This window comes from Kogia breviceps, chromosome 8, assembly GCF_026419965.1.
Source record: "Kogia breviceps isolate mKogBre1 chromosome 8, mKogBre1 haplotype 1, whole genome shotgun sequence".
Classification (NCBI taxonomy): Eukaryota; Metazoa; Chordata; class Mammalia; order Artiodactyla; family Physeteridae; genus Kogia; species Kogia breviceps.
In genome coordinates, this window is record NC_081317.1 from 107,799,243 (window position 1) to 107,825,882 (window position 26,640).

Genomic DNA, 26,640 nt, shown 5'->3' on the forward strand with positions numbered 1-26,640 from the left:
TGGTATGGAAATTCCTCAGAAAACTAAACATAGAATTACCACATGATCCAGCAATTCCGCTTCTGGGCACATACCCAGAAGAACTGAAAGCAGGGACTCAAAACAGATATTTGCACACCCATGTTCATAGCAGCATTATTCACAGTTGCCAAAATGTAGAAGCAACCCAAATGTCCACTGATGGATGACTGCATAAATAAATTGTGGCATATACATACAATGGACTATTAAGAAAGAAGGAAACTTTGATATACGCTACAATTAATGAGCCTTGAGAATATTCTGCTATGTGAAATAAGACAGTCACAAAAAGACAAATGCTGTACAATTCCAATTACATGAGGAACCTACAGTAGACAGATTCACAGAGACAGAAGGTAGAACAGTGGGTGCCAGGGGCTTGGAGGAAGGGAGAATAGGAGATAGTGTTTAACTGGTACACTTGGGGAAGATGAAAAATTCTGGGGACGGATGGTAGTGATGGTTTCACAATAAAGTGAATGTACTTAATACCACTGAACTGTACACTGAAAAATGGTTAAAATGGTACATTTTATGTTATATATATTTTTACCCGAATAAAAATAAAGAAATTTATATTCAAATTCAGGGAAACAAGACTAATGCGCATAGGACGTTAAATAGCGATACCAGGGAGTGTGTAATGAAGCATCAGGGAAATGGCACAGCCACAGAGAGCTGGCCAGTCCACTTGGGCTCAACTTCCCCAGAGAGGCTGGCTCAAGACCTAAGTCCACGGCCTCGAGGGCAAGAACTACCCCTTCAGCAGGACCAGCTGTGTGATTCACAGGGCCCAGCACAAAACGATTAAGAATTTCACGAGGGCAACTATACTTCAACTAAAAAAAAAAAAAAAGAATTTCAAGAGGGTGACAGCAGAGCATTAAAACAAGCATGGGGTCCTTCTGAGCACTGCACAGGCCAAGCACCCATGAAACCAGCCCCACTCACCGCCACCAGGTGTGGACAGTAGTTATGGGCTACAGACTGGGCTACAGTCTGAATTGTTTCATCAAACACCGACTTAGGTGTTGTTCTGAAAGAGGTATTTTGTGGATACACTTAACATCTACCATGAGTTGACTTTAACTAAAGGAAATTACCCTCAAAAATGTACGTGGGCCTCATGCAATCAATTGAAAAGCCTTACAAACAAAAACTTGAGGTTTCTGGGAGAATAAGTTCTGTCTCAAGAGCTCCTGGCTGAGTTTCCAGCCTGTGGGGCTGCCCTACAGATTTCAGGCTTGAGCTAACTCCTTGAAATCAGTCTGACATAAACATATACATTGGTTCTATTTCTCTGGAGGACCCTGACTGATACATAAGGAAAGAGATGGATTGGTGAAGTTAATACGAAGAAAAGCATGGCGGGCTAAATCCTGAGGCTTGGGAGATGGTGGAGTCCGAGTCACTCCCATGTTCTACAGATGAGGAAACAGAGGCTCAGAGAGGTGAGGATACTTGTCCAATGTCACACAGCAAGTTAGGAAAGGCAGTGCCAGTAAACCAAAGTACACCCGGAAGCCCTATATTTTCAATAGCTGGAACTTAATTTTTTAAATCTATGAATTTTGCATTCTATTTCATTACGTAATTGTGTTTTAAACTTTTGAGTATGTTCTATTTTCCAAATCTTTGAACGACATTTCCTCTTAAGGCAGGAGTGCCATGTTTGTTGTGTGCTTTTATGGCACCTCACATCTACCCCAGGGGGAGAAGTACAGACATTAAGGAACACAGTGCAATGGCTTAAGTCCCAAACCCTGAGGTTCAGTAAAACTTCGATTCCTGGTATGCTGAGCCAAAAGAATGTTCTGGAAATAGACTTTCTACTTACCAGAGAACCCGGGTCCCCTTTCTGGATCAGGCTTTTGATGAATATAATTTACTCTTCCTTTGATTTGAGATCTTTTGATGCCTGAAGGTCATCCTCCCCCCCAAAAAATTCTCCTTGCAGAGTCCTTTTGATACCAGCTGTGTACTGAAGCCATAAACTGGGCTCCTGAAGGCATTGCTAATCCAGATCCACTTTTCTCTCCTCCCTCGCCTCCTCCTGGCCACTGCTGGTCCAGGTTCCCACTGACTGGCTTCTCATCTCTCCCAGCACTGCCCTCAGGTCCAAGCCTCAGGTAGCATGAGCCCCAGTGGCACACACTCTCCTCATCTCAGGGCACTCGAAACATCGTGGGTGCTGAGGCTCAGAGCCTGTACTTCTAACAGCGAACAGTGATTGCTGGAGTCAGCTAAGGAATCGGCTGGAGGAATGAGGAAGGGGGTCCCCCTGGGCCAGTGTGAAACTAAATCATAGTACAGTATCAGAGCTGTTGGGCCGTGAGCGGCTCTCAAAGTTGAATTTGGGGTGAGTGGTCACCGGCCAAAAGGAACCGTATAAATCTCATCAAGCAGAGTGAGTGAACTCTGGACAGCTCCTCCCCTCCGGGCGGCCGCCTGGCCCCAGCACCCCACAAATTCACAGCTGAGAACGGGAGGTCTCCGGGTGAGCTCTGAGGGTCCCAGAAGGATGCAGCACAGCTCAGAAAGCCTCCGCAAATGCAAAGATGTGGGATATTTAAAAGTCAAGCCAGATGCCCCCTCACTTCAATTGTAGGTGTCTCTGCATGGGGATAACCCCAAATCTGCAGAGTCAACTTGGCCACCTGCAGGGGCTGGGCCCAGAGGACAGATACGGGGAGGTGGGTGGGTCACCTGACTGGAGGGAGAGAGGGCAGCGAAGCCCAGCCATCAGCGGAGCCAGAGCGCAACTCTGGTCCTTCTCTCAAGGTCCGCATCCGCTGTCAGTCCCGGAACAGGGATTCATGCCGCCCCCTGGTGGCAGCTCTCGGGATCCTTCGAGGTGCGGGCGCAGGAGGAGCAAAGCGTCCCCCTCTGACCTACAGGCATGAGGCTGGCTAGTCCCAAACCCTAAAGCGACCAGGAAAGCCTCAGAGAAGGGAGCAAACCCCGAGGGACGCCCCGGAGGAGGGGCAGTGCCGAGAGGGAAGAGATCTCTCCACAAAGGTAGGTTTCACAGTTAGAAGGGGTGTCTCTGGGTCCGCTACTAGGAAGACCTTACCTGTAGGTCTCCAGTCACTAAAATGAGGCCAAAGCAGGAGTTATTCCAAGGATGGGGCAGTGGAAGCTGGAAAAATAGCTACGCAAAATAACTACGAAAAATAGTTCCGTGAGGAACCCGTGAACTAAGGGGGAAAAAATACAAGGCGGTGTCTGAGTGAAGCTGCACTAAATACCCAAGCCTGGCTTACCTTAGTTTCCATCCTGAGTTTCTTTCCCCATGTGGCAGGGTCAAGAGCGGCCCAGACATTTCCAGAAAGTTCCCAAAAGGAGTTATCAAAATTTTGGTTTGTTTTCATTTTTGACATCCACAGATGGATGTTTTTACACACGCAGAGTGAGAGAATGTTACACTAGGCTCCAGATAATTGCTACCTCCTGGGTTTGCCAAGCTATCCTGTCACAGCGACAAAACCCTGGGCAAATGCTGGGTCTAGAGAGGATACTAAGGTGGGAGCCTGGAGATCGAGGGCCCCAGGGACCCCAGAATCAGACCTGGGTTTGATCGCAATTCTGCATGACTGCAAATAAACGGTCCTTATTATGTCTACACCCGCACTCCCAATTACCTCTCCCCGATCCACTTCCTGTCTGAACCCCATGCTCAACTGTGCATGCGACTCCGGGAATCTGTTTACGGTGGAGTTTCGATTCCTTTGGAGGCACAAACATGAAGCAATTTGGTTCACTCTGACCACCGTTCCTATCACTTAACAGCTCACGCAGATTGGGTTTTTTCTTCCTGAAAAGGTCACGGGTACTGAAACGATCCAGAGTTTACTGTGGAACGTCACCCTCCCATCCAAAGCAAAACTCTTCCCCTCCCCCACCAGAGGAGGAGGGGCGGAGGAGGTGAGGGCACACAGGCTGCCCTCCTCCCGTTCTAAGCAGAGTAGGGAGGGGGCGTGGTCCCACGCTGGACCCCGTGGTCCTCCTCGCTCCTGGTCAAGCTCCTCTGAGGTGAGGCAGGGTCTTGCTTGGTCTGTTGACCCGGGCTGCTACTACCAAGTGGTCTCCTCTCCTCCTAGACAAGTGGACGGTGTCCTTGGGCCAGTCTTGAACTTGGTGCTTGTGTCCTCCTTGGGCCCCTGCCAGCAGTCTAAGCCTCCAGCGCCCTTGGGGTGGGACAAAGTTTCTCTTCCGTGGTGAGCAGTTTCCTCCGATCCCGTCACTGTGACTCTGTGACCTTGTAACCCCAGGGGAGGTGATGCCTAAAGGAGACTAATAGGAGGCCTTTGGGGGGGGGGAAGCCGGAACCAAGTGGCCCCTGTCAAGCCCACCCTCACCACTAGGTGGCGAGCGCTGCTCGGCGCACTCTGGCGGGGCTTCCGGGCTCCCACGGCTCCCCTATTCCCCACCGCTTCACAGTGCAGGGCTGCAATCCGGGGTCCCCGCCTATAGTCTCTGTGGACCACAAGGAACTGGGGTGGGGTCTTCTCCCCTCTAGGCCTTCCTGTCACAGGGCACTTCTCTAATGAAGGCTACTCCTGGAAGCCTTTGTGCTGTGCAGGGGGCAAATAACCCCCGCCCTGAGGGTAACTGCACGGACCCCATGGGCTTCCACAAAGCAATTGGCCCAGGGGTTAGAGCACTGTGGTTGGCCCAGGGACGCGGGTTACAGTTGCGCAAGCTGCACACGGCACAACTCTGGGGTCGTTGCACCTCATCAGAGATGATATCTAATTACAGTTTTCTGGCAGAAGGCTGTCACGTGTCAACACAGAGGCTGACAGTGGAGTTGTGGCCACTCCCCTTGCCAGGCAGAGGATAAGCCCTCTCTTCTCAGAACATCAAGCCCTGCTCCCATTGCGCTGCAAGGATCCCAGAAGCCAGAAACCAACATCTCATTTCCTGCCTCGAACTTTCTCGGGCCTCAGGCTGGAACTTCTGTTGGGGATGGAGGGACGTCCACAGACCCTCAAACCAGGCCACTGTGCAAAGAAGGAAGAGGGTGGGGAAAGGGGGTCCCAGTGAAGCTGAGTCAGCTTTAGCCTCTGAATTTTCAGGGGCAGGTCTAGGAGAGTTTAAAGGAGGTTGCATGAAAAGAAGCGACAACTTGGTGTAGTGACTGCCTGCCTCCAGCAACATAATGGAAAACAGAAAATAATTTTTGAAACATAAGCTGTGACTATTATGTAATATATAATTTACAATTATGGTCATTTTACAAATGCCTTCTGAACCATAACCCTAATTAAGGTTATGGTATATCTTTAAGTGAATCACCCTAACTTTACTCTGAACTTCCTTGATAGCAATACTGAAGTACTAGCTTCTGTGCACATATACTAAGCCATAGAATTTGTTGCTTGTGTGGCAGGGTTATTGATAACTTAGAAAGGAGAAGCAAGGAATGGCAAACTAAGAATATTTTAAGCTTTTAATTTACATGTGGACTTTGCTGCCAACTGGGGATGCATCCAGGTGGCTTTTATTTCCATTTGACGAGCAGAATTCTGTAGAGAAGCTTCATACATGGAGAGGCTCCTTAATGTGAAGTACCGCGGTTAGTCACTGCCACCTGCTGGCAACCTAGGGTCCTGCAGGCCAGCTATGTTTCAGAGTAATAGTCATCACGAGAAACCCAGGCAGAGGAGAAATTCCTGGGGTTGAGGGAAAGATACAAAGGTTGTATAGACAGACAGTGGCCAATCGATGCCACAGTCAAGAAGGTGCCTCAGGGATTCTAGGCTCTTACAACTAAAAGAAAATTACCTCATTTTGTTTTGGTGGGGGACTACTTTTTCCATAAGGAAAATATCAATTATGTATGGAAATAACTGGTATGCCTTATTTTTAAACCCTTCTGCACCCTAATTTTCAATGTATTCCTTCAGGGTATCACCGCCCCCCCCATCAGAATATGTATCTGCTTTATAACAGAATGGAAAAGATTCATTTTTCAGAAATGTATTTTAGCTGGCTAAAGGGAACATCTATCTCTCTTCCTAAAAGCAAGAAATCTTTGAACTGGGTCAACTTCACTGTCCCACTCCTTTTATTCTCAACTGTATGAGAATATACCATCTTAGCCATTGCTATTTCTTTTCTCCTTTTTTCTTCCACACCCAAATGAAGGTGTGTGGGAGATTAAAACAAAACAAAACAAAACAAAAATAGCATAAAGAGGACACAGCAGAGCATTCAGATTACAAGGTGGTTTATTGAGTTAGTGGCATGCGGGGAAGTTCTTCCCGTGATCAGCAAATGCAGGCATTACAGTGCAAATCCAGAGGGAGAAGCTGGGTGCAGTCAGGAGGGCCTCAAGCCCAGGGCCTGGTCGGCTGGTGAGGTGCAGAGCTCTCTAGAGGGGACTGTGGCTCGTCGTGGGGGCAGCTGGACGCAGACACCCCCCTACCTGGAAAAGCAACGTTCAGGTCTCACTCCTCCCTGAAAAAGAAGGCGGGGAGGGGAAGGTGAGGCCTGATGTTCACCGAGAGGCAGCAACCAACACGCCAGTTCTTATCAACCTGGAAAAAAACATCCTCCAAAGGAAGGAGAAAACTCCCAGTAACCTCATGGCTTCCTGCCTGTGCTGTGGCCGCAGGAGCAGCGATTCCCAGGCCAGGTCCTCTGCCCTTTTCTCAGGCCCCAGGGACCTGACGGGCCCAGAGGGACCGCAGGTGAGGCCCGCACACTCACCGGCTCTTCTGGCGGTACTGTTGTAGCGCTTTCTCTGCCACAGTCTCCATAAACTTAGGATTGGAGACTTCTTGTGGGACCGTCACAGTGAGGGGGTAGGAATCAAAGAGCTTCACAACCACCTTAGTGAGGCCAGAGGGAACGCTGGGGTCAGAGCTGTGGGAATTCACCTAAAAGGAGAGAAGTCATGAGGGGGCGGAAACAACAGTCAGCACGGACTCATTTGGCACCTGAAGTCAGGCTTAATTCAGACCAGCTGACCCCTTTGCTTTTTACTGACTTCGACATCTATGCAACTTGGTGAACAGAAATGCCCAAATTCAGAGACCCTCGTTTGTGGGTGTAAATGTTATTCACGAAGGACCAACCCGGGGGAGCCCCACCGAGTAAAACATGTTTCCTTTGAGGAGCCACCGGCCACGCGGTGGTAGGAGAGGAATCAGGGAAAGAAAAAGAAAAGGTTCCCAGCGCTAGAGGGAAGCTTCTTATCACTGGAGGAGAACGACGGGCCAATTCATGAGCCATCCTCGGCAGGACAGGGCAGCAAGGCAGCTCCCCGGAAAGAGCACTAGCTCTGCAGCCAGGCACACAGGTTCAAACAAACACCCAGGTGATCACCCTGCAGATAGGAGACCCTGGGTTAGCTGTTGAACCTCTCAGTTTCCTCATCTGCCAAATGGGTTCATGACGTTCCACCTCACTGAGTGATGAGGTCTCCATGCACCACTGGACCTGAGGTTTCTGTTTCCTGCCATTCGACAAGTGCTCAGTGAAAAGCAGACATGCCCTCTTGAACATCTTCACCCCGTTTCAGCCCTGGGGGAGGATCACATGAGCTCCAGGCAACACCTTGAGCCCAGCTCCAGCGTGCGGCCAGGACAGACTCACCGTGGAGACCTGGAGATAATGCTGGCTGTCGCTGTGCGTGAGGTTGGCCAGCTGGGACACCCAGGTGAACTGCTCGTTCAGCTGCTTCAGCAGCGAGGACGTGTTCAGCATCTTCTGCTGGTAGGACTGGAGCAGCTGGTCGTAGAGCTTGCTGAACTTCTCCGCCAGCTGCAGGGACACGTTCAGCTGCTGGCGCAGCTGCATCTGAGAGGAGTCGCTGGCTGGACAGTCTGCCCGGAGATTAAAAAAAAAAAAAAAAAAAAAAAAAAAGACAAATGACAGAAACGTGAAGGGAGAGCTAAAAAGGGATGAAAACAGGGCTTCCCTGGTGGCGCAGTGGTTGAGAGTCCGCCTGCCGATGCAGGGGACGCGGGTTCGTGCCCCGGTCCGGGAGGATCCCACGTGCCGCGGAGCGGCTGGGCCCGTGAGCCATGGCCGCTGAGCCTGCGCGTCCGGAGCCTGCGCTCCCCAACGGGAGAGGCCACAACAGTGAGAAGCCCGCGTATCGCAAAAAAAAAAAAAAAAAAAAAGGGGATGAAAACAAATAGCAACCAGTTCACGCAGCCAGGACCTAAGGCAGAGCTACTCCAAGCTCCAGTCCACCAAGCGTCCGCTAGCAGCCCAAGACAAAACAGACGGCTCGCCCCGCGTGTAAATCAGCACGCGCGTCCTTCACTGAGAGAGTCTTGCTCTGGGAGACAATGTCAGCTGAACTAAAGTGTCTCAGTGACACATCTCTGATTTCTCTCTGGGTGCGAGACCCTGTGTCCTCAGGGACCAGCAGTGAGGGGTACTGGCCGCACCTCAAGAAGCGCGGACCTCAGGCCTCCATAGGCTCGGACCTCACTGCCCTCCTCCCTCCATTCTTCATTTCAGGAAACGGTGGATGTTACTTGTAGCTGCCATTTGCACGGTACCTGCTAGGTACCAGGCACCACCAAGTGCTCTGGATAGCCGTGATCTCTAATAGTCAGATGTATTCTGACGTTCAGTATTGTCAAGAATGAAACTGGGGACCAGAGGGGTAGATCATTTGCCTAAAGTCACAGGATGAACGATTTGCGAGGGCAGGATGCTGAACCCCGGGCTTTAACTCCTAAACTTGGGCTCTTCCTACTCTGAGTCTGTGGCTCTGGAAAATTCTCCAAGCTTGCCTATATCTTTGGAGCTGGAAATTCTGGCCCCAAGAGCCTGGGTAGCAGAAGAGCCGGTCAGGACCCTCGGGCCACAGAGCACAGTAGCCTGGGGTCGGGCACCCAGGCTTGCCCACCTGTCCACCACGGCTGGTCGCCAGGCTCACCAGAGAGCACAGAAGTTCATTGCTTTTGGTCACCACTGCAGGTTGTCAGGTGGATAAGAGCTGGAAACCACCCGCTCTCTCTCTCTCTAAAAACTACTGGTTTTCTCTCCCTTGATTTTTGAAAAATATCCCCCAAAGAGCACATCAAACCCAAGCAAGTCTGGGGAAAGGAGGAGTTCTTGGCACACTTCACCACGGTGGCTGTAATGATTTCTATTAAAATAAAATAAAATGTCAGGTGGGGCAAGACATAGGATTATTAACACTAAACTGGGTTGAAAAAGATATATAATGGCGAAACTTAACCCTTCTTACCAGGGAATCATTGGAAATAAGGACAGTCATTGAGAACTGGGTAACAGTCTAGAGCAGTGGCTCTCACCTGGGGCGGTGCTGTCCCCAGGGATATCTGACAAGGTCTGAAAACCTTTCTGGTGTCACAACTGGGGTGAGGGTGGGAGGCTACTGGCCTCCAGTGGGTAGAGGCCAGGGATGCTGCTAAACATCCCACAGTGCACAGGACAGCCCGCCACAAAGAAAGATCTGGTCCCAAGTGCCAAAGTAGTACCAAAGTTGCGAAATTCCAGTCTGGAGGTCCCGGGCAGCACATGCTCAAATGGCTGCAAGCACCTTAGAGAAGAGGTCATAAGTCTTCCTCAATGTAGAAAAGAAAACCACTGTTTCAGGAAGCTGTGATCCGTGAACATTAAGATCAGTGCCAGGGGTGCCCACCTGAGCTTGGGCATCTGTAGGTCTCTTCTTCTGGCCCTAACGTGACTTTCTCATGGTGTGATTTACACTCTTCTAATCGTGGTATTTTATGGGATAAACCCAGGAGGTTGTGTACTCACCTCTCGCTTCTTCATAGATCAGCCTCTTACGGCACTTGTATTTCTTTTGCGGTAGCTTCTAAAATCACAGCAATGAGACTAGGAATATTTAACTAGACTCTGAAGGCCTGCCCGGGCAAACCCAAAAAGTATTAAGTAAGAGCAAAGCCGCAAGATCGCTCCGCTCGGTACAAGGGAAACAATTAACTTTTTCCGAGCATAGACTGTTGTGGGCCAGGAAGTGTTTCGCCGCTTTTACAGGTGTTATTTCCAAGTTAAGCAGAGTTTAGTCCCCCTGATAAAACCGAAGGAGACAGCGGAAGGGAGGTATTTCCTCTGTCTCAGGGACCAGCCTACCAAAGGTAAAGTTGCCGGGAAGCTAGGGTACCACGAGGAGAGACCCACGTGTTCAGGGTAGAGAACACACCAGCACCGGTTGGGAACACATCACAAACGCCCCCAGGGCCTTGTGTAATCTTGGGCAGGTCACCAAACCTTCTCGGACTGAGTTTCCTCCTCTGTAAGACAGGGATGGTAACTGCAGCCACCCCGGTTATTCCAGGGAAAAGAGTCAATGTTTGTAAAGTGTTTACAAGAGGGTTTAGTAACAAACACATGGGAAGAGTCTGTTTAACAGAATCCACACTGCCGAAACTCGGTCTGCAGCAAAACATGAGGACGTCTACTAGCTTTGGCCCTTGGAAACAGACTAACTGAGGGAGGTCAAAGGATGACAGCTCTTTAGAAAAGCACGGCAGCTCCTGCCACCGTCGGCCTGTTAACCGTGAGCTGGATCATGTGGTCAGCACCTTGTATTCTGTCTCCCGACTTCAGGGACAGCCCCTCATCTTAACCCGCGACCCCAGATGGGGAACCCAAGCAGAGCCGGGCAAAGGACTCCCCCACGCAGAGTCACAGCTGGAAGGCAGCAGAGCTGGCGTTTGAGCTCCCATCTGTCTGAGCCCATAAAAGCAGCCCTAGTGAGGTGCTGGAGACCCGAGGACACAGGAGACCACGGGGCCCCCCCCCGACTCACCCAAGGACAAGATCTCCTGGCACTTTTCACACTGGTCCTTCATCTTCAGGCATCCCGTGGAGTTGTGGCGGATTTCCTTGCACACGGTGCGGTCACTGCTGTTTTCTGGAGACACACGAGGGAAAGTCACACAGAGCGACGCAGAGATGGGCCACCGCGATCTCCCAGAGCCCTTTCACACTACCGTCTGGCCCTTTGACATGGTTCTGGGGCCAGAGCAGGTTGGACTCTGGTTGTTTGCCTGCAGACACAGGTTTGGATCGGAGCTCCCTGCAGCGGGACCAGGAGGTGGTCCCCAAGGCCCCCTGAGCGGGGTTCGGCCCCCTCCCCCACCATCCCCACCTGCGGGCACGTCTCCTGCCTGCTCGTGGCATTATAACCCGTGCTGCTCTGCATTCCTTCTGGCTCGTTTCTCTCCTCGGGCCAGACAGCAAGCGCCTTGAAGGCAGGAATAGGATCCATCTTAGAACCTCCTTATAACACAGGGAGCCCCCCATTATGGATATGCAGTAAACTCCTTGTTCAATTCAATACCCTCCTGTGTTTCCAATCCGTTTCAAGCCACAGCCCAGTGCTGGTCAAACTGCAGCATTTAGGAGATGGGGTTGGCCAACAAGTGTCTATTGGTTCAATGAAGGAAATCACTTCTGAAAGTTTTGGCTTCTCGTGTCCATGTTAGGGTTTCTTCATGCAAAATATATTCATTGTGTGCCCATTCTCTACCAGACCCTAATGTTACAGCCACAAACAGCTTTCTTAACTGTACCCTGAGCTGATTATATAATTTGTTGCCAATATATGCATGGCATCCACATAAAGCCACCTGAGTTCCCAAGACAAAGGGGTCTAGTTCTCTAGAGGAAATAGTCAATGTCATGCCCTCCAGCTGCCGGAAGGAGCTTGGTACGCTCGAAAGAACACAGATTCCGAATCCTGCAGGGCTAGATCTGACCGGCTCCCACTTTATCAGCTGTGAACCCTTGGACATGCTCCTTGACCATCCTGTCATAGTTTTCTCCCCATCAAACCGGGATGAGAGCACCCTCCCCGGGTTTCTGGGGGCGGAATTCAGATGACACATGCCAAGCCCCGGCCACAGTTCTCAGCATCTAAAGGGTTAGCATCTCAATGAACTGTGAGTTCCCAGCCCATCCTTCTAACCTCCTGGGAATTCCGCCATCGGGAAGTGGTAGGGAGTTCTCTGCATGTGGGCATCCATGGCCTGCTGGGCCTCGTGGATCATGTCAAAGAAGGGCTGAAACATGTCATGGAAGTTCAGGGGTTCCAACAAGGGGAAAGGCATGACATTCCGGGCGAAGCGGGACTTGGGACTGAAGAAGAGCGATCCCCTTGGGAACGAGCCGAAGGGCGAGTAGTACTGAGTGTCCTGGAACTTCCGGGGAAAGAACCGGTCCTGGAAGAGCTCGTCCATGATGTTGGATGCGCGGTTGAAGCTGTCCTCCATGACGTCCATCACGTGGCCCTGCTGCCGGTCGTTCTCCAGCAGGGAGTCGATGCGGTCACCGTTGATCCACAAGTAGAAGGGGGTGCTCTGGTTCAGGAACTCCTCGAGCTGCGACAGGAGACAGGGGACAGTCAGGGATGCTTCCCCCTTGTCAAGACGGGCCAGGCCCGGCCCCTCCTGGCTGCACCCGAGGCAACTCAGAGTCACAGCAGGCGGCAGGCGGCCAGGCTGGGACTGGCTCCCCATCTCTGCGCTGTCCAGGTCAGTGCGCTTCCATTCTACCAACCCCGAGGGGAAGAGTTTAGGAAGACCTGCGAGGCCGAGAGAGTCACAAGGCCCCATCACATGAGACTAGTCTGCTGTCCTCTTTGGCCACTGGTGATGATCCCCAAGCCCGCTCAGCCAAGGGCCAACTGATGGGACTCCTGGAAAGGGCAAAATTCACGAGCCCTAGCTGAGCAAGGCCCGCAGGGGAGAGAGGATCAATAACAGGGTACTAATAATTCTTAATTCATTCTGTTTAAGTGGATGCAGGGCTCTGCCATACCGTGGAGCCATTTGTTACGTTAGGCAGCTAATAATTGCTGAATGAGAGTCTTCGAAGATGGCAAATACCCGGCACAGGTGCTTTTCATGACTCCACATTACTGCACTCATAGCAGACATTACCAATTGATCACAGCGCTCTGGGCCCAAATGCAGCCAAAACTAATCAATTGCATCCGGCATGTGAAATGAAGCTTGTGATATTGCGATTTATAATAAGAAATATATATTTGGTCTGGTCGTTGACAAAGAGATCCTAAAGCCCTTGGAATTTCCTGTGATAAGAGCAATAAAGGTGTCTTTTGTTATATTAGTGAGGTGACTTTTCGGAAAGCACCTAGGGATGGGGGCTGGTCGCCAGGGGAGCCAACCCTAGGATTAGAGGGTTGGAACTTTCAGCCCCACCCTCTGATTTCCACGGAGGGGAGAGGGGCTGGGCCTTGAATCAATGACCAATGGTCAATGATTTAATCAATCGTACCTTTGTAATGATGCCTCCATTAAACCCAAAAGGATGGGCTTGGGGAGCTTCTGGGTTGATGAACACACGTGCCAATGAGATGCAGGAGACTGTTGAACTCAAAGAGGGCATGGAAGTTCCCTGTCCTTTCCCCATCCCTCCCCATGGGCATCTCTTCCATCGGGCTGTTTCTGAGTTATATCCTTTTATAACACACCAATAATCTAGTATGTAAAATGTTTCTCCGAGTTCTATGAGCTCCTCTAGCAAATTAATTGAACCCAAGGAGGCAGTCATGGGAATCTCTAATCTACAGCCAGTCAGTCAGAAACACAGGTGACCACCTGGACTTGGGATCAGCGGCTGAAGTTGGGGGTGGCGATGGGGAGGCGTCCTGTGGGACTGAGCCCTGAACCTGTGGGGTAGGATGCTGTCTCTGGGTAGACAGGGTCTGAGCTGAGTTCAACTGCAGGACACCCAGCCGGTGCGGGAGAAACGCTTGATGGGGAAATCCCCACACTTGGAATTGGGTGCAGAATCAAAGAAGCATATTCAGTTCTCCTCACTGCCCAACCAGAGCCCAGGCTATGCTGAAGAAGCGGGGCCCCTTGTCACCTGTTGGCCGACCAGTCCCGAGCCGCTTCTGCAGACGCGCGCGTAGAACTTCATGCAGGTCTGTTTCAGGCAAGGCTTACACTCCTCCCAGAGGGCCGTCATGGTCTCATTGCACACCCCCTGGGACGCCTTCAGCTTTGTTTCAGAATCCTTGGTGTCGTTCAGGGCATCCTACAGGAGGACCCAGGCTGGGTTAGCAACAGAAACCACGGCTTCCCCTTCCCCGGGCAGGCGCCGTGGTGCTGGTCCGCGGGCCCAACCTGTCCACCTGGGGTGCTTATTCCCACCCCTGCTCTGGCTCACGTGTTCGCGCATCTGCCCACCTGGAATTCCCTCCCCACCCGGCTCTAAACGTCCTCTCGTCTTCAAGATCCAACTGCTCCTTCGTCCTTTCCAGCCATTAGAGCCCATCTGGACAGCTCCTCTCTCTGACGCTGCACTTACAGTTGCTACCCCAGGACTTCCCTCTCGCCGGTACCCCACTTTCTAGTCTCAGCTTCTGGAATTTAAATGTCATCTTTCAAAGCTTCCCTGAATCTTAGTTCTCTATTGCAACCATGGCCCCCGGCATGCCACAGGAATAGGTAAGCTTCCGAAATTAAAGTCACCACTACTACCAGAACTCTCCAAGATGACCGTGACATTTGATCCAGTAATTCTACAAGAATCTATCCCAAGGAATTCCTGCAATAAAGGAAAAATCCATATGCTTGAAGATATCTGTGGCAACAAAAATAATGGAATCAACCCCAATGCTCAAAACTAGGGGACAAGTTAAGGAAACTGTGGTACCTACAAAAGGTAGATAGGACAGCATTACGAGGGATGTTTGTAACAAGTTTTAAGTATTATAATAAGCATTTTTCATGTTAAAAATTCATGAGTTTGAGTATAGCCACTGTCCAAAAAGTATAGAGGAGAAAACGTACTAAGAAATAGATCAAATGTTAAGTGAATTGTCCTTAGGTAAAAGGGTTATGGAAAAACTTCTGCTTCTCTATATTAAAGTCTTGATAAATGAGTGCATTACGCTTCAAAGAATTCAGTAGACCATCCATACCCCAAAGCAAAGCTACACTATGAATATCTGCATACGTGAGACCTTCTCCTACTCTGTGTCCCCTGTCCCCCCTCGTCCGAGATGCGGAAGGGCCACCACGCCTCCTACTAGGTCAATTCACAGGCGTCAACTCTGCTGCCCAATTCCTTTCTTTCCGGCTCGCATATTCCTCAACTAAGAAGTCATGGAGTCTTTTTCCAAACTTGATCTGCTTTATCATAGAACCTGGATCGTCAAATATCAAACTCCAATGAGAAGCGCAAAAATTCAAGAACAAGACTTGCCACTTCTACGTGGGCTCTAGGTTTCTCATAGTGTGACGAGAACTAATACTGATGCCAGGAAAGGCACTAAGTTTCAAAGAAAGTTAGAGCTGCACCCAGGCCAACATTTCCTTAAGTGGTTTCCATGGAATTGTGCTACAAGCTATCAGGAAAAAAATACATGGATTCCACGGTCAATTCGATTTGGAAAACACTTGGATTAAATGAAGTTACACGTGCTTCCTTTACCGCACAACTTCTCTGAGTCTTTAGAATGTTTTTACTCTATGCATTAGGGATCATGAATGTGGCAGAGGGCCCCATCTCAGCATCTCTGTCATTCGGGGTAGGGTGGCAATGAGAATAGGCTTTGAGGAGACCCTGAAGGACACTATTGACTTTTTAAATAAGCTGCTTATTGAATTATAGTGTTTTAGTTTTGTATGTTCACCATTGGACCCAAGTGTCTCTTTACGAAGTCGTCCAGAACTCCATAGAGACTTGGGCAACACAGCGTGTGCCTGCTGTACCCCCAAAGGTATTGCCCCTACTAGATAAGCTTCCTGAAGGTAGGGTGCCATCCCTCTCCTAACCTGTGACAGTGACAGACCCTACCCAAAGCCTGCCTTGGAGCTTGCACATAGTCTGGGTTTAGAAAAATCTACTGAAGTGAATCTGGGCGGCAGGCCCTGGGCCAGGCTTGTAACAAAACCAGATCCAAGATCTCACTGCTTGAAGCTTTCAAAAGCAAATAAACCTTCCCTATTTGTTAACCACAGCCCCAGTATCAGCTGACACAACCGGAGAAGGCCTGCGGGTCACCATAGTAACCTGGCAGGGCACTGGGAAGAGCAACGGCCCCTCCCTCCCTCCCTCCAGCACAGTGGGTCAAGGCGGGGGTCACCAGGCTCTCCCTTACCTCTTTCTTCTTCTTGGCCTCCTCTAAGGAGCCAAGCAATGCTTTGCGCTCTTCGTTGGTTTGTTCTATTAGGGTCTTTATCTGTTTCACCTCCTTGAGAGCATTTTTAATTTCTTTATTAATGTACTTACTCCCCTCAGTGGACATTTCTGCAAGAAAAGAGCAGGGAGGCAGATGAGGCCAGAGGAAGGGATGGTGCTGGGGATATAACCCTGGAACCGGCTGGAATGGTCAGAAAGGCCAGTGGGCCTAGGGGCCGCCACAGCCGGGATCCCCATGGCAGGCAGCCTTCGGGCCCCAGCTTTGCCCTGACACAGGTTCCATCCCAGGGCTCACTGTAGACCCAGGGCCAGAGAATCGATTACCCCCAGCTGCTCAGAAATGCAAACCATCGGAGCGAACACGCCCCAGAGGAGGGACAACCCAGTCCACCCTGGTGCTCTGGAGAAGCAGCCTAGCCTACCCAGCTGCAGAAGAAATTTTTCAAGAAAAAAAGAAAAATCCTGGAAGCGTAACTGTTGAAGCATCAAATTATAAAACAGCGTTATTGTGGATACGTCTCTCTGCAATGCGGTTTAAGCAAACATCTGAACTTCGCTGTTCCGATGCAGTGTCAGGTGACAGGGCCACAGAGGCGACTTAATAGTACCATCCTTCAAGGAGACTGTGATCAGACACCACACCGTGTGACAAATGCAATGAGACAATGTCACCAAAGTACCAAAAGTAACAGCCAATGCTTCTCTGGTTCTTATCCCGGGCCAGATGCTGAGCTGGACACTTCACGTGCATTTTATTTAATACTCTTGACACTGTCTTCACCCCTTTGCACAATCGAGGATAAAGAATCGCAGTGAGATCAAGATACTTTCCCAGGGTTATACAGCTGGGGAGGGCAGAGCCAGATTTCCACCCAGCTCTGAGCTCAACGCTTGGGTTTTTAACGATTACCCCAGAGACTCAGTCAGCTCATAGGACAAGAGTGGGGCAGAGGAAAGACAGGTTTCAGGAAAGGCCTGGCAGAAGAGGGGAACCACCAGCTGGGCTCTGAAGGATGACAGGCCCTCATAGGGAATGATATTCTGCCTTTCCTGAATCCGGAGCATTGGTTTTCTAGGTGGAAAGGTGGTGGATACAGGTAGTAAGTGCTATGGAAACTCAAGGGGGAAGCCACAGCGGCTCCAGTGGTCCAGGCTTCATGGAGCTTCATGGAAGAGGTGTGGAGGCCGGACCGAGCAGACGGGGAGGGGAACAGCCGAATGAGCTGCAGGAGCCAGAAAGGGCTTGGGGCCTACCTGAAACGGCCTGGAAGCCCACCTGACCACAGCTAGCCTAGGCCGGCGAGAGAGGGCTCAGAGAGGGGCCCGGGCAGAGCAAACCCGATCCGACGCACAGGACAAAGATGGTCTTAGCCCTTGGGCCCTGACAGAGGGGAGCATGCCAGGAGGGCCCGCCTGGTCACTTACCCTGGAGCTCTTTGTCCGAGATTGCCCTGCCGTTCTCCCAGCTCAGCAGCAGGCCCACTAGCAGCAGTAGAGACTTCATCTTGCCTCCTTCTCCAATTCTGGAATCCTAGCACGCCTCTGTTTGCAGAGAACAGGGGACTGTCATGGTAACAGCTAGACAGCCTGCTGGTTACGGCCCCAGCCCGCTGCCTGTGCGGCTTCCCAGGAACCCTGCCGAGGCCTTGCCCTCCACTCTCCCCTCAGCTGGCATCAACGACTTTTTATCCCACGGAAGTGACAAGAAAGTATCAGACTTGCCACTGGGCCCCTTCAAAAGGAAGTGGAGGAAGCGGGTACGGGGAGGAACCACAGGACAGCAGCTTAATATAGAAGGAACGAGAACTCCAGAGTCAGAGCCACTGGGCTCTGGTCCAAGCTGCCCTCCTCCTCCTCTTCCTCCTTCTCCTCGTCCCCCATAATAGCTGACCATGCCTAAAAAAGGCACATGTGCTTTCTGCATCCAGAAAGGGCATCCATCTGATGATACCTGCTCACATCAAACAAACCCTGAAAACACCTCTCTTGGGTCACTCATCTGGCCCCTGCCGTCCCCCTAAAGTGGGGACTGCAGCCCAGAGCACAGACAGCGCCCTGCTGTCTGCATCACCCATCCTGCCCACAGCAGGCATCACCAATCAATCACAGCACGGGCCCCACCAAGGCTCAACACCTCCTGAAATTGCTTTTCAAGGGTCTGAGGCAGTGACAGCCTCTGGGTTGCTACAGGGAAATAAATCCATTTGTCATCCCTAGCGTGGATGAGTAGAGCAAGGCAGGGAGGACAGTTGTCTTCAGAGAATAGAGAGAGAGGGGCAAAGCCAAAGGATTAACGGCGGGGGGGGGGGGGCAGGGCAAGGAACCTCCCCAGGAAAAGTCCCTGTGGGAGGACGTGCCACTCTGCTCTGCCAGGTCCCTTTCACGCAGCCAGTCCCTCTAAGCCCACAGCAGGGTGTCTGCCAAGGTCCTCCCACCACCACCTGGCTAGCTGCCCTGAGCCCTGGACCAGCTGGTCTTACACAATGGACCCTTTCCCAGAAGCTGAAGTTGTTGCAAAACAGAAACCCCTCCCGCTGCACTGCCCTTCACCCCAATGCTCCTCTGAACCTCCCCGTTTCCCCTAAGAGAATGGGAAGGGGGTCTCCCCTTCCTGAAATGATGCACATCCAGAAGCTGCTCTCCACTCAGCAGGCCCATCTGGACCCTTGGGAGAATATTAAGAAGGCAAGTCTCTCCTGAGACATAATTAGTAAGGCAGCCAGGCTGTGGTTCCCGAGCCGCGTGGGAGAAGAGAGCGGGTCACCGCCTTCCCCAGAGATGGTGAGTGGGCAGCTGAGCCAGGGTGCTATTTCAGGTCTGCAAGGCTCTGCCCTAGCTGCTCACTGAAGCCTGAAACGCCTCAAACAGGGACAGAGCCTTTGTCACGCCAGAGAGAGAAAGCTGGTGAGAAACACCCCTCCAGCAGAGGCCCCCCCATAGCAAAGACTTCTGAGAAATCCAGACACGAGCCTCTGAAATAGGTTGGGACCAGAAGACAGGGAATTGGGTCCTGAGGAAAAGAGAGACAGGGTGGCCAAAGGCAAGAGCTCTGGATGAGAAGTCTGGAATCCCAGCGGTCAGTACAGGATCTCCCACCAAGACCCTGGGGGCCATGGGAGCCATCGAGTTCCGAGCTGGGAGAGAGACCTGTCTCCTGCCCAATCCCTCCACCTCAGAGGGGAGGCCGAACCCAGAGACAGGATGGGGTCTGGCAGGCCCCAAAGCCTGCAGCAAGCTGGTGACAACCCCAGGATGAAAACTCAGCCCTCCCGAACCCCAGCCCAGTGTTCTTTCCTTGACACCAAGTCACTTAAATCTCTGAGCCTCAGTTTCCTCACCTGTAAAATGGACCTAATAGAGACCTTAGAGATGGGAATGTGTTCTGTAAACCCAAGGGTCTCATGTAATCATAGGAAATTCCGACGCCTTCAGAATTGACATAGGATCAATCGTGGGCATTGGCAGTATCTACCGGGGAAGTGGGAGGAGGTGGCGTGTTGGGAGAGGGACAGAGGAACTGAAGCAGGTACACAAAGGTCACCTGTGGTCCCTCCCCGACTGTGGGCTTTGCCTTAGCGATGCGATCAGTACCCACAAATTACCCGGGAGTCTTGTTATAATGCTGATTCTGATTCAGAGACTGCTTTTCTAATAAGCTTGCAGGTGATATTGATACTAGTCCAAGGACAGTAGGAGAACAGCAGCTGTGCCGCCAAACTGCCCTCCCTTTGCACTGACTCACCTCTCCACCCATCTCCTGGCCAGGGCGCCTGGTTGCCAACTGCTCTGATTGAACAAGCCACTCCAAGGCCCTCCTTTCCCCAGAGGAAGCCGTGGGGAGGACATGGTCACGCAGCTAGTAAGCTGCAGGGTTTAAAGCCCAAAGCCCAAGCTACTCTCCTACTTCCTCCCCAAATGCAGAAAACTCAACCAAAAAGAAAAATGAGAAAATAATTCAGCTGTAATTCACATCATCGAGAGGCAAACATTAGCACTGAGGTATATTTCCTCTTTTCTATGCATTTGCATACAATTGGATCCTTTACATCCACTACCTTCAAATACTCTCTAAAAGCACACTTTTGTGGCTTTGTAATAGAGTCCTTTTTCTGATGTACTTTATTTTGCCATCCCACGAGGCAGGGCATTTAAATTGTCTGTAATTTCCCACTATTATTATCATGAACACTCGCGAGCAACCTTTTATAGTATCTGTACTTACTCTTAAATTCCAAACTTCACTCTTAAAAAAATAAAAATAATCAGTTTCTTTCTTTCATTAGGTCCAGAAATTCTGGAAGGTCAAGGCTTGGGTTCTAATCCCAGGTCTGATACCTGTTTGCTGTCTATCTTTGGAGATGGTCCTAAACCTCTCCAGGCTTCAGATTATCATCTATAAAATGAGACAGTTGAATCAGATGTCTGAAGTCTGATGGAGGTTGTGTGATGTTTCTCTGATGTACCCTGGTGCATTAGGAAGCAGAAAGAGTAGGATTTCAGTGGTTGCAACATATACTTAAATCAAAACATCATTACTTATAAACACACAATCCAGAGAACTAGAGAATTCGAGAGCAAACAAGATGACTCATGCGCGCAAGCTGACAGCCACCCCTGGAGAACAGTACCTTTCCAAGGAAGATGCTGCAGGAAGGCTGCAAGTGCAGGCCAGCCCTGCCACTCACTAGCCTGGCCTCGGGCAACAGCGTCAGTCCTCCAAGCGTCAATTTCCACATCTTTACAAAAGGAGGATCCTTACACCTATCCCGTTTACTCCACAGAATTGTGGTTGGAGCTGATGAACAAAGGGCCTCCTGAGTCCCTTGCCTGTCTGCCAGCAATTCGGTCCCGGCTCTGCTGTCTGGTGATGGGGCTCCGACCACCTCCCTTCCCTGGATCCGCGACTCCATCTAAAGCGCCCCTCTGACAGCCCTGTGACTCTCAGTGCTCGTCCTCTCCTCGCCTGGGTGCCGCCCCCCGCCCGCTCATCAGTCTGGGCCAGGCTCTAAGCAGGGGCAGGAAAGGTGGGGACATCTCACCGGTCAGCGCTGCCCGCGCGCTCCTCCTGGCGACGCCGCGTGCACAGCACGGTGAGGCGCTCGTATTTATAGCGCTCTGCGGCGTATACACCCACTTTGGGGCTGGCTGCAAACCTGCATGACTCACGCCCAAAGAATGCGGTAGAAAGCACCGGGAGCTTTCTGGAAGCCGGTGCGGGAGGGGGTTCGGAGGTGCGGGCGGGTGGATGTCCGGTGCAGCACCCGGCAGGGGGCGCGGGGGCGCGTATCAGCACGGCGAAAGGCTCCGGCGGAGACACACCCTGGGCTGCGGGCGCGCACCGCGGCCGGCTCCCCGTCCCCGGGGACTCGGAGCTGGGGCACGGCGCCCCCAGGAGGGCAGAGCCTGAATTAACGTGCACAGCTGGCGCCCAGCTCCGCAGAGATGGAGGGATGCTCTGCGCCCCTGGCTGGTGCTTCGTCCCCAATAGAACGTCACTGTTGCGCTGCCCAGTTGAATGTTAATCTTTCGCATTCAACACGCGCCACTCCTCTGGCTCCATTGAAGTAGAACAGCGTCAGAAATAACGTGGGTGTGATGGAGAGGGATGTCGTGCCCAAACACAGGAAGTACAAAATGCCGGCTGCCCGAACCACCACCTGACCCGGTGGTCCTTTGGCAGACCTGCTGGCCGGGAGGAAACCGAAATGTGTTTTTAGGGATGAACAGAGCATCCATATGGGGAACTAGAAGGCCGCCCAGGCTCCTTGACTCCTGGACGTTAAGCAAATGTTTTCCCCATCTACTGGGACCCAGCCAAGCAGGGCAGGCTTCATGAGCACAGGATCCTGCCGCCCTACACTTGGTTTGAGGAGCTACTGCCCAAGTCTTGAAATTCTTAAGAGTTTTTGAACAAGGGGCCGTGCGTTTTCATTGTGCACCGGGCCGCGCATATTATGCTGCTGGTCCTGCTTACAAGGGAGTCACTGACCTCCACCAGCCCCAAGTTTCCTCGGCGGGCTCCGGAGGAATCTTGCCAAAGGACTTTTTTGGCAGGGGGCCTTGATGTGGCAGAGGGATAGGAGGTGTCGCACCACACCCTGGCGGGGAGGGGACTAACTGAGAAGCCCCTCAGGCATAGCTACTTCTTGGGGAAGAAACAGAGCCACGCACTCTGATCCTAGGATGTTTGAGCCCCAAGAGAAAGGTCCAGGGGCTGGAGGGTGGTTCTTATACTGGCTGGGGGAGATGGGTGGGCAGGGCAGGTATAGGCAGTTTGGTTTGCTGGCCCACTGAAAACCAGCAAGGTGAAGGGCTCAGAGGAGAGCTCTATGGCCAGGGCCTGAGCTGTCCTGCTCATAACTTTTGAGATACAGCCTAAGGCTCAGTCCCTTGTCTCCCAAGGTCCAGGGGCAACTAGGACCCCACCCTTTTCAGGAAGGAGCACAGAGGGTGCTTCTAGACCTGTGAAAAAAGGGGGATGGGGGGAGGACCTGAGCTGGGTGCATGGAATTCTGACCACAGTCTCAGCTCTGTCCGGAGGCTCTGGGTGACCTTGGTTGGACCAAAGACTTTAACCCCCACTCCTCAGTGCTCAGTTTCTTCCTTCTGGGCAATGAGGAATCTGGAATGTATCATCTCTGAGGTCCCCTTCACCCTAACCCAAGCCAATGCCAAGTGTGAGAAGATCATCAGCTCAGAAGGAAAAAAAAAAAATCAATCGACAATTGGGAACAATATTTCTCCCCTGAGGCTTCACTTTATCTTCCTTAAAAAGTCGAATTATCAGAAACAGCTACATTTTCTATGGCTACTGCCTCTTCCTTAGCATCATATCAGTGCCTGAGGGCAGAAGAAGTTTCTCTGAGCACGCTCCTTGTAACTTTTCTATTCTGCAGCTCCCCCAGCATCTGGCACAGGAGGCACAAATCTGTAATAATTATATTTTAAAAAAATCGGACTTTGGAGGACAAGGCAAGGAGATCTGCCTTAGTCAGCTGAAGTAGGGGAAGGGAGGAGAGGAAGAAGAGATTGGGAGAAAATAACATGATTCACAGCCATGACCGCCAGTTGGTACAGCCCTCACCCAATGCTTGATTCTGGTTTGTTTGGGGTTTTTTTTGGCATATAGTTGATTTACAGTGTTGTGTTAGTTTCAGGTGTACAGCACAGTGAACCAGTAAGTTATATATATACATATATCCACTCTTTTTAAGATTCTTTTCCCATATAGGCCATTACAAAGTATTGAATAGGGTTCCCTGTGCTCTACAGTAGGTCCTTATTAGTTATCTATTTTATATATAGTCATGTGTATACGTCAGTCTCAGTCTCCCAATTTGCCCCTTCCCCACTTTCCCCCTGGTAACCATAAGTTTGTTTTGTCCATCTGCAACTCTATTTCTGTTTTGTAGGTAAGTTCATTTGTACCCTTTCTTTAGATTCCACTACTTGATTCTTAACTGCCCATTCTTAACTACTTGATGCCACCGCTGCCACATTCGCATCAGGTGGTCATCCTGCCTCTGTTTGAATGCCCCTGGCAACAGGGAGCTCACTACCTCCATGGGAGCAATTGTCTAGTAAAACTGTCTACAGAGTTAGCTGTGTGTAGACTTTGTTGAGTCAAAGTCTGGCTCCTGCAAGGGACAACCCCAAGCCCAGCTCTGTCCCCTGGAACCACACAGAGAAAGCCCAATCCATCTCCCGGCTGCTAGCCCTTCAGATATTTGAAGGCAGCTAGTCACTTCTCCCAGTGGTGCCCCGGGCTTGTCGCTGTCTGCTTTGTCACTGAGTGCAAGATTCTTCCCCAGCCCTCTGGCCTTCCGGACCTTGCCTCTCTCGAACCCTGGGCCTGCCAGTACCAGTGAGGACTGACCACAGAGCAGAGAGGGACCACCTGCTCTCTTGCCCAGACACTCAAAATAAGCTTTTATTTAGCTGCTGAGTCACTTGGTTGATTCATATAGAATTCACCATCATTTTGGCAGAGGCTGTTGTTTAATCATTTTTCTCCCATCATGGACTTAGGCAGTCGGGTTTGGGGTTTGGGGCTTGATTTTTTTCTTGGAGTGGGGGACCATCGGGGAGGGGGATGGGGGAAAGTAAAGAGCTTTACATTTATCTGTTCATCTCTTAATGCTTTGCCCACCCTCTCTCCCCTGCTATTTGATGCCTCTGTTATGCATCCCACCTCTGCCACGGAGGTCCAGCTCTGCACCACCAACAGGGCGGCAGCTTAACCACTGGTGATAGAAGTGGAACAAGTTAGAAATGGATAAGAGCAGTAAGTACCCTGTTATGCCTCCCATGTTTGAAGCTTGGGCAGCTAATACAGTTGTTTATTGTTATATAACAAACCACCCCAAAATTTAGTGGCATAAAACAATCTTTAAAAAAAAAAAAAAGAATCACTCTCCAGGCTCTAATTATTATTTGGGTGTATTCAGTCAATCATGGGCTCATAAAAAGTCATGGATAATAAAATCAGATGAGATAAAAGTAGCCCACAGCTGATGCGGAGGCATCCTGACTGCTTCTTCAGGGCCTACCTAAAGTCCAGAAACATTCACTCCATCAGATATGTTTCCCTTATCTTCCCAAATAAGATCTCTTTGGGAAAAGATCTGGGGCTAGTCTCTCCTGAGTTGCTTATCTGGATCTATAAGTAGACAAATATCACTCAAACTATCTTCACTGTTCATCATGCTGTTGACCAAAATCCAAGGATGCTCAAGTCTCTTACAAAAATGGCATAGTGATTGCACATAATCTACCTACATCCATAAAAGTCTCTTACAGAAAATGGCATAGTGATTGCATATAATCTACTCACATCCATATACTTCTTGCTTATACATATTATAAGCAATCATCTCTAGATTGCTTATAATATGTAATACACTGTAATGGTATGTAAATACTTGTAAATACACTGTAAATGCTATGTAAATAGTTATCAGAATCTCAGTAAATTCAAGCTTTGCTCTTTGAAACTTTCTGGATTTTTTTTTTTTTTAATATGTTCAATCCGTGGTTGGTTGAATTCATGGACTTGGAATCTGCAGATACGGAGGGCCAACTGCATCTCACTGCAGTGCTGGTCAACGCTACCTTTAGCTCCAATTCTTAGACTAATGGGCGTTTTTTTTAAATTGGCCCACAGACCTGCCTCAGGTCAAATCTACTTTTTCCACAACCACCTGGAATCCAACGGATAATTATTTTAGATCAGTGATTCTCAATGGAACTGTACAATATAATTACCTGGGAACTTTCCAAATTAACCATGCCTGAATCCCGCCTCCAGAAGTCATGACTGAAGTGATCTGGGTGCAGCCTGAGATTGCATCAGGATTTCCTAAACCCTCCAAGTCATTTTAATGCACAGCCAACGTTGAGGGCCACCGCTCTCCGGTTTGTGAATTCCTAGCTTACACTTTGCCCCATCCTGATCCCTGCTGCATCTCTACGTCACTGCTAGAGTGTGTGGTATTAGTCTCACTTTATAGAAGAGAAAACTGGAGGTCGAAGGACTCTTAGTTAGCAGGTTTTTACACTGAGTTGAAATCTGCTTCCTTGCATCTTTTCTCGGTCCTCTGCAAGATGGCCCTCTAAGTATTTGAAAACAAATATTCTATCTCAAATATACTTCCTTTTCATAGAGTGAGGTCACCAGACCCTCGCTCTGCTTGCCCCTGCCCCCAGCTTTGGTTGGCCAGCTGAGGGGGCAGCGAGCAAGACTCTCACTACATGTGATTTGATGTGAAGTTCCCGGAACCCCCAAGGCCCTCTCTGCTTACTTTTACATTATGTTTTAACCAACTGTGCCCCTCGAATTGGTTTATACTGCCCCCCCGGGGCAGGCTATGGTATGCCGGCTGTACACAAAGACACAGAAGCAAGTGGCTCTAGTTTTACTCAAAGAGTTCGACAGAAAAGTTAATATTCAGTGAGTAATCAGTCTTCCTTCTCTCTCTCTCTCTTTCTTTCTTTCTCCCTGTCTTTTTTCAGTTCCCCTCTAAATCTTGTGCTTCTAAAGCAATGGATGTCTATTTACATTTGTATTTAGAATGTGTGTGTATGTATAATATATATATGCATAATATATACTACATATATAAATGTATAAGGGATTTTTCTTTTCTCTTTAAAATAAATATAAAATCAGATTATATATGCTGCTTTGCAACATGCTCTTTTCCACTTAATAAAATATTATGGCTAGCCCTCCAAGTCAATGCTTAGATAGATCTTTTCAGTAACTACTGTACATATTTTATTCAGCCATTCTCCCATGCCAACTTTTTCTGTCACTATAAGTTGTACCACAATAAACAGACTTCTGCATATATCCTAATATGTCGGTGCCTTTATTGGTATAAGAGATTCTCAAATTGGGACTGTAGGGTAAAAGAGAATGTTTTGTCTTCATGTTGATACATACTGGCTGATGATTTTCCCAAAAAGTAGCAGCTACGCCCA

The 26,640-nt window shown here is 50.2% G+C and overlaps 1 protein-coding gene across 3 annotated transcripts; it reads right to left on the minus strand.

Moving 5' to 3' along the window:
• Window positions 1–6,236: 6,236 nt before the first annotated feature.
• On the minus strand, window positions 6,237–21,743 carry CLU (clusterin). Of its 3 annotated transcripts, none has more exons than XM_059071691.2 (10): window positions 21,198–21,731; window positions 20,381–20,622; window positions 17,584–17,700; window positions 16,118–16,266; window positions 13,876–14,046; window positions 11,951–12,362; window positions 10,790–10,894; window positions 7,624–7,853; window positions 6,736–6,905; window positions 6,237–6,483 (listed from the first exon to the last, which is right to left on the minus strand). In XM_059071691.2, the coding sequence occupies exons 3-10, from the start codon at window positions 17,660–17,662 to the stop codon at window positions 6,474–6,476; spliced, it is 1,326 nt and encodes a 441-aa protein (XP_058927674.1). In that variant the 5' UTR covers window positions 17,663–17,700; window positions 20,381–20,622; window positions 21,198–21,731; the 3' UTR covers window positions 6,237–6,473. The 3 variants fall into 3 exon arrangements, with proteins under 3 accessions (XP_058927674.1, XP_066896060.1, XP_058927673.1); XM_067039959.1 differs by having other exon boundaries at window positions 20,494–20,622; window positions 21,198–21,729; XM_059071690.2 differs by lacking the exon at window positions 20,381–20,622 and having other exon boundaries at window positions 21,198–21,743.
• Between the last annotated feature and the right edge of the window lie 4,897 nt (window positions 21,744–26,640).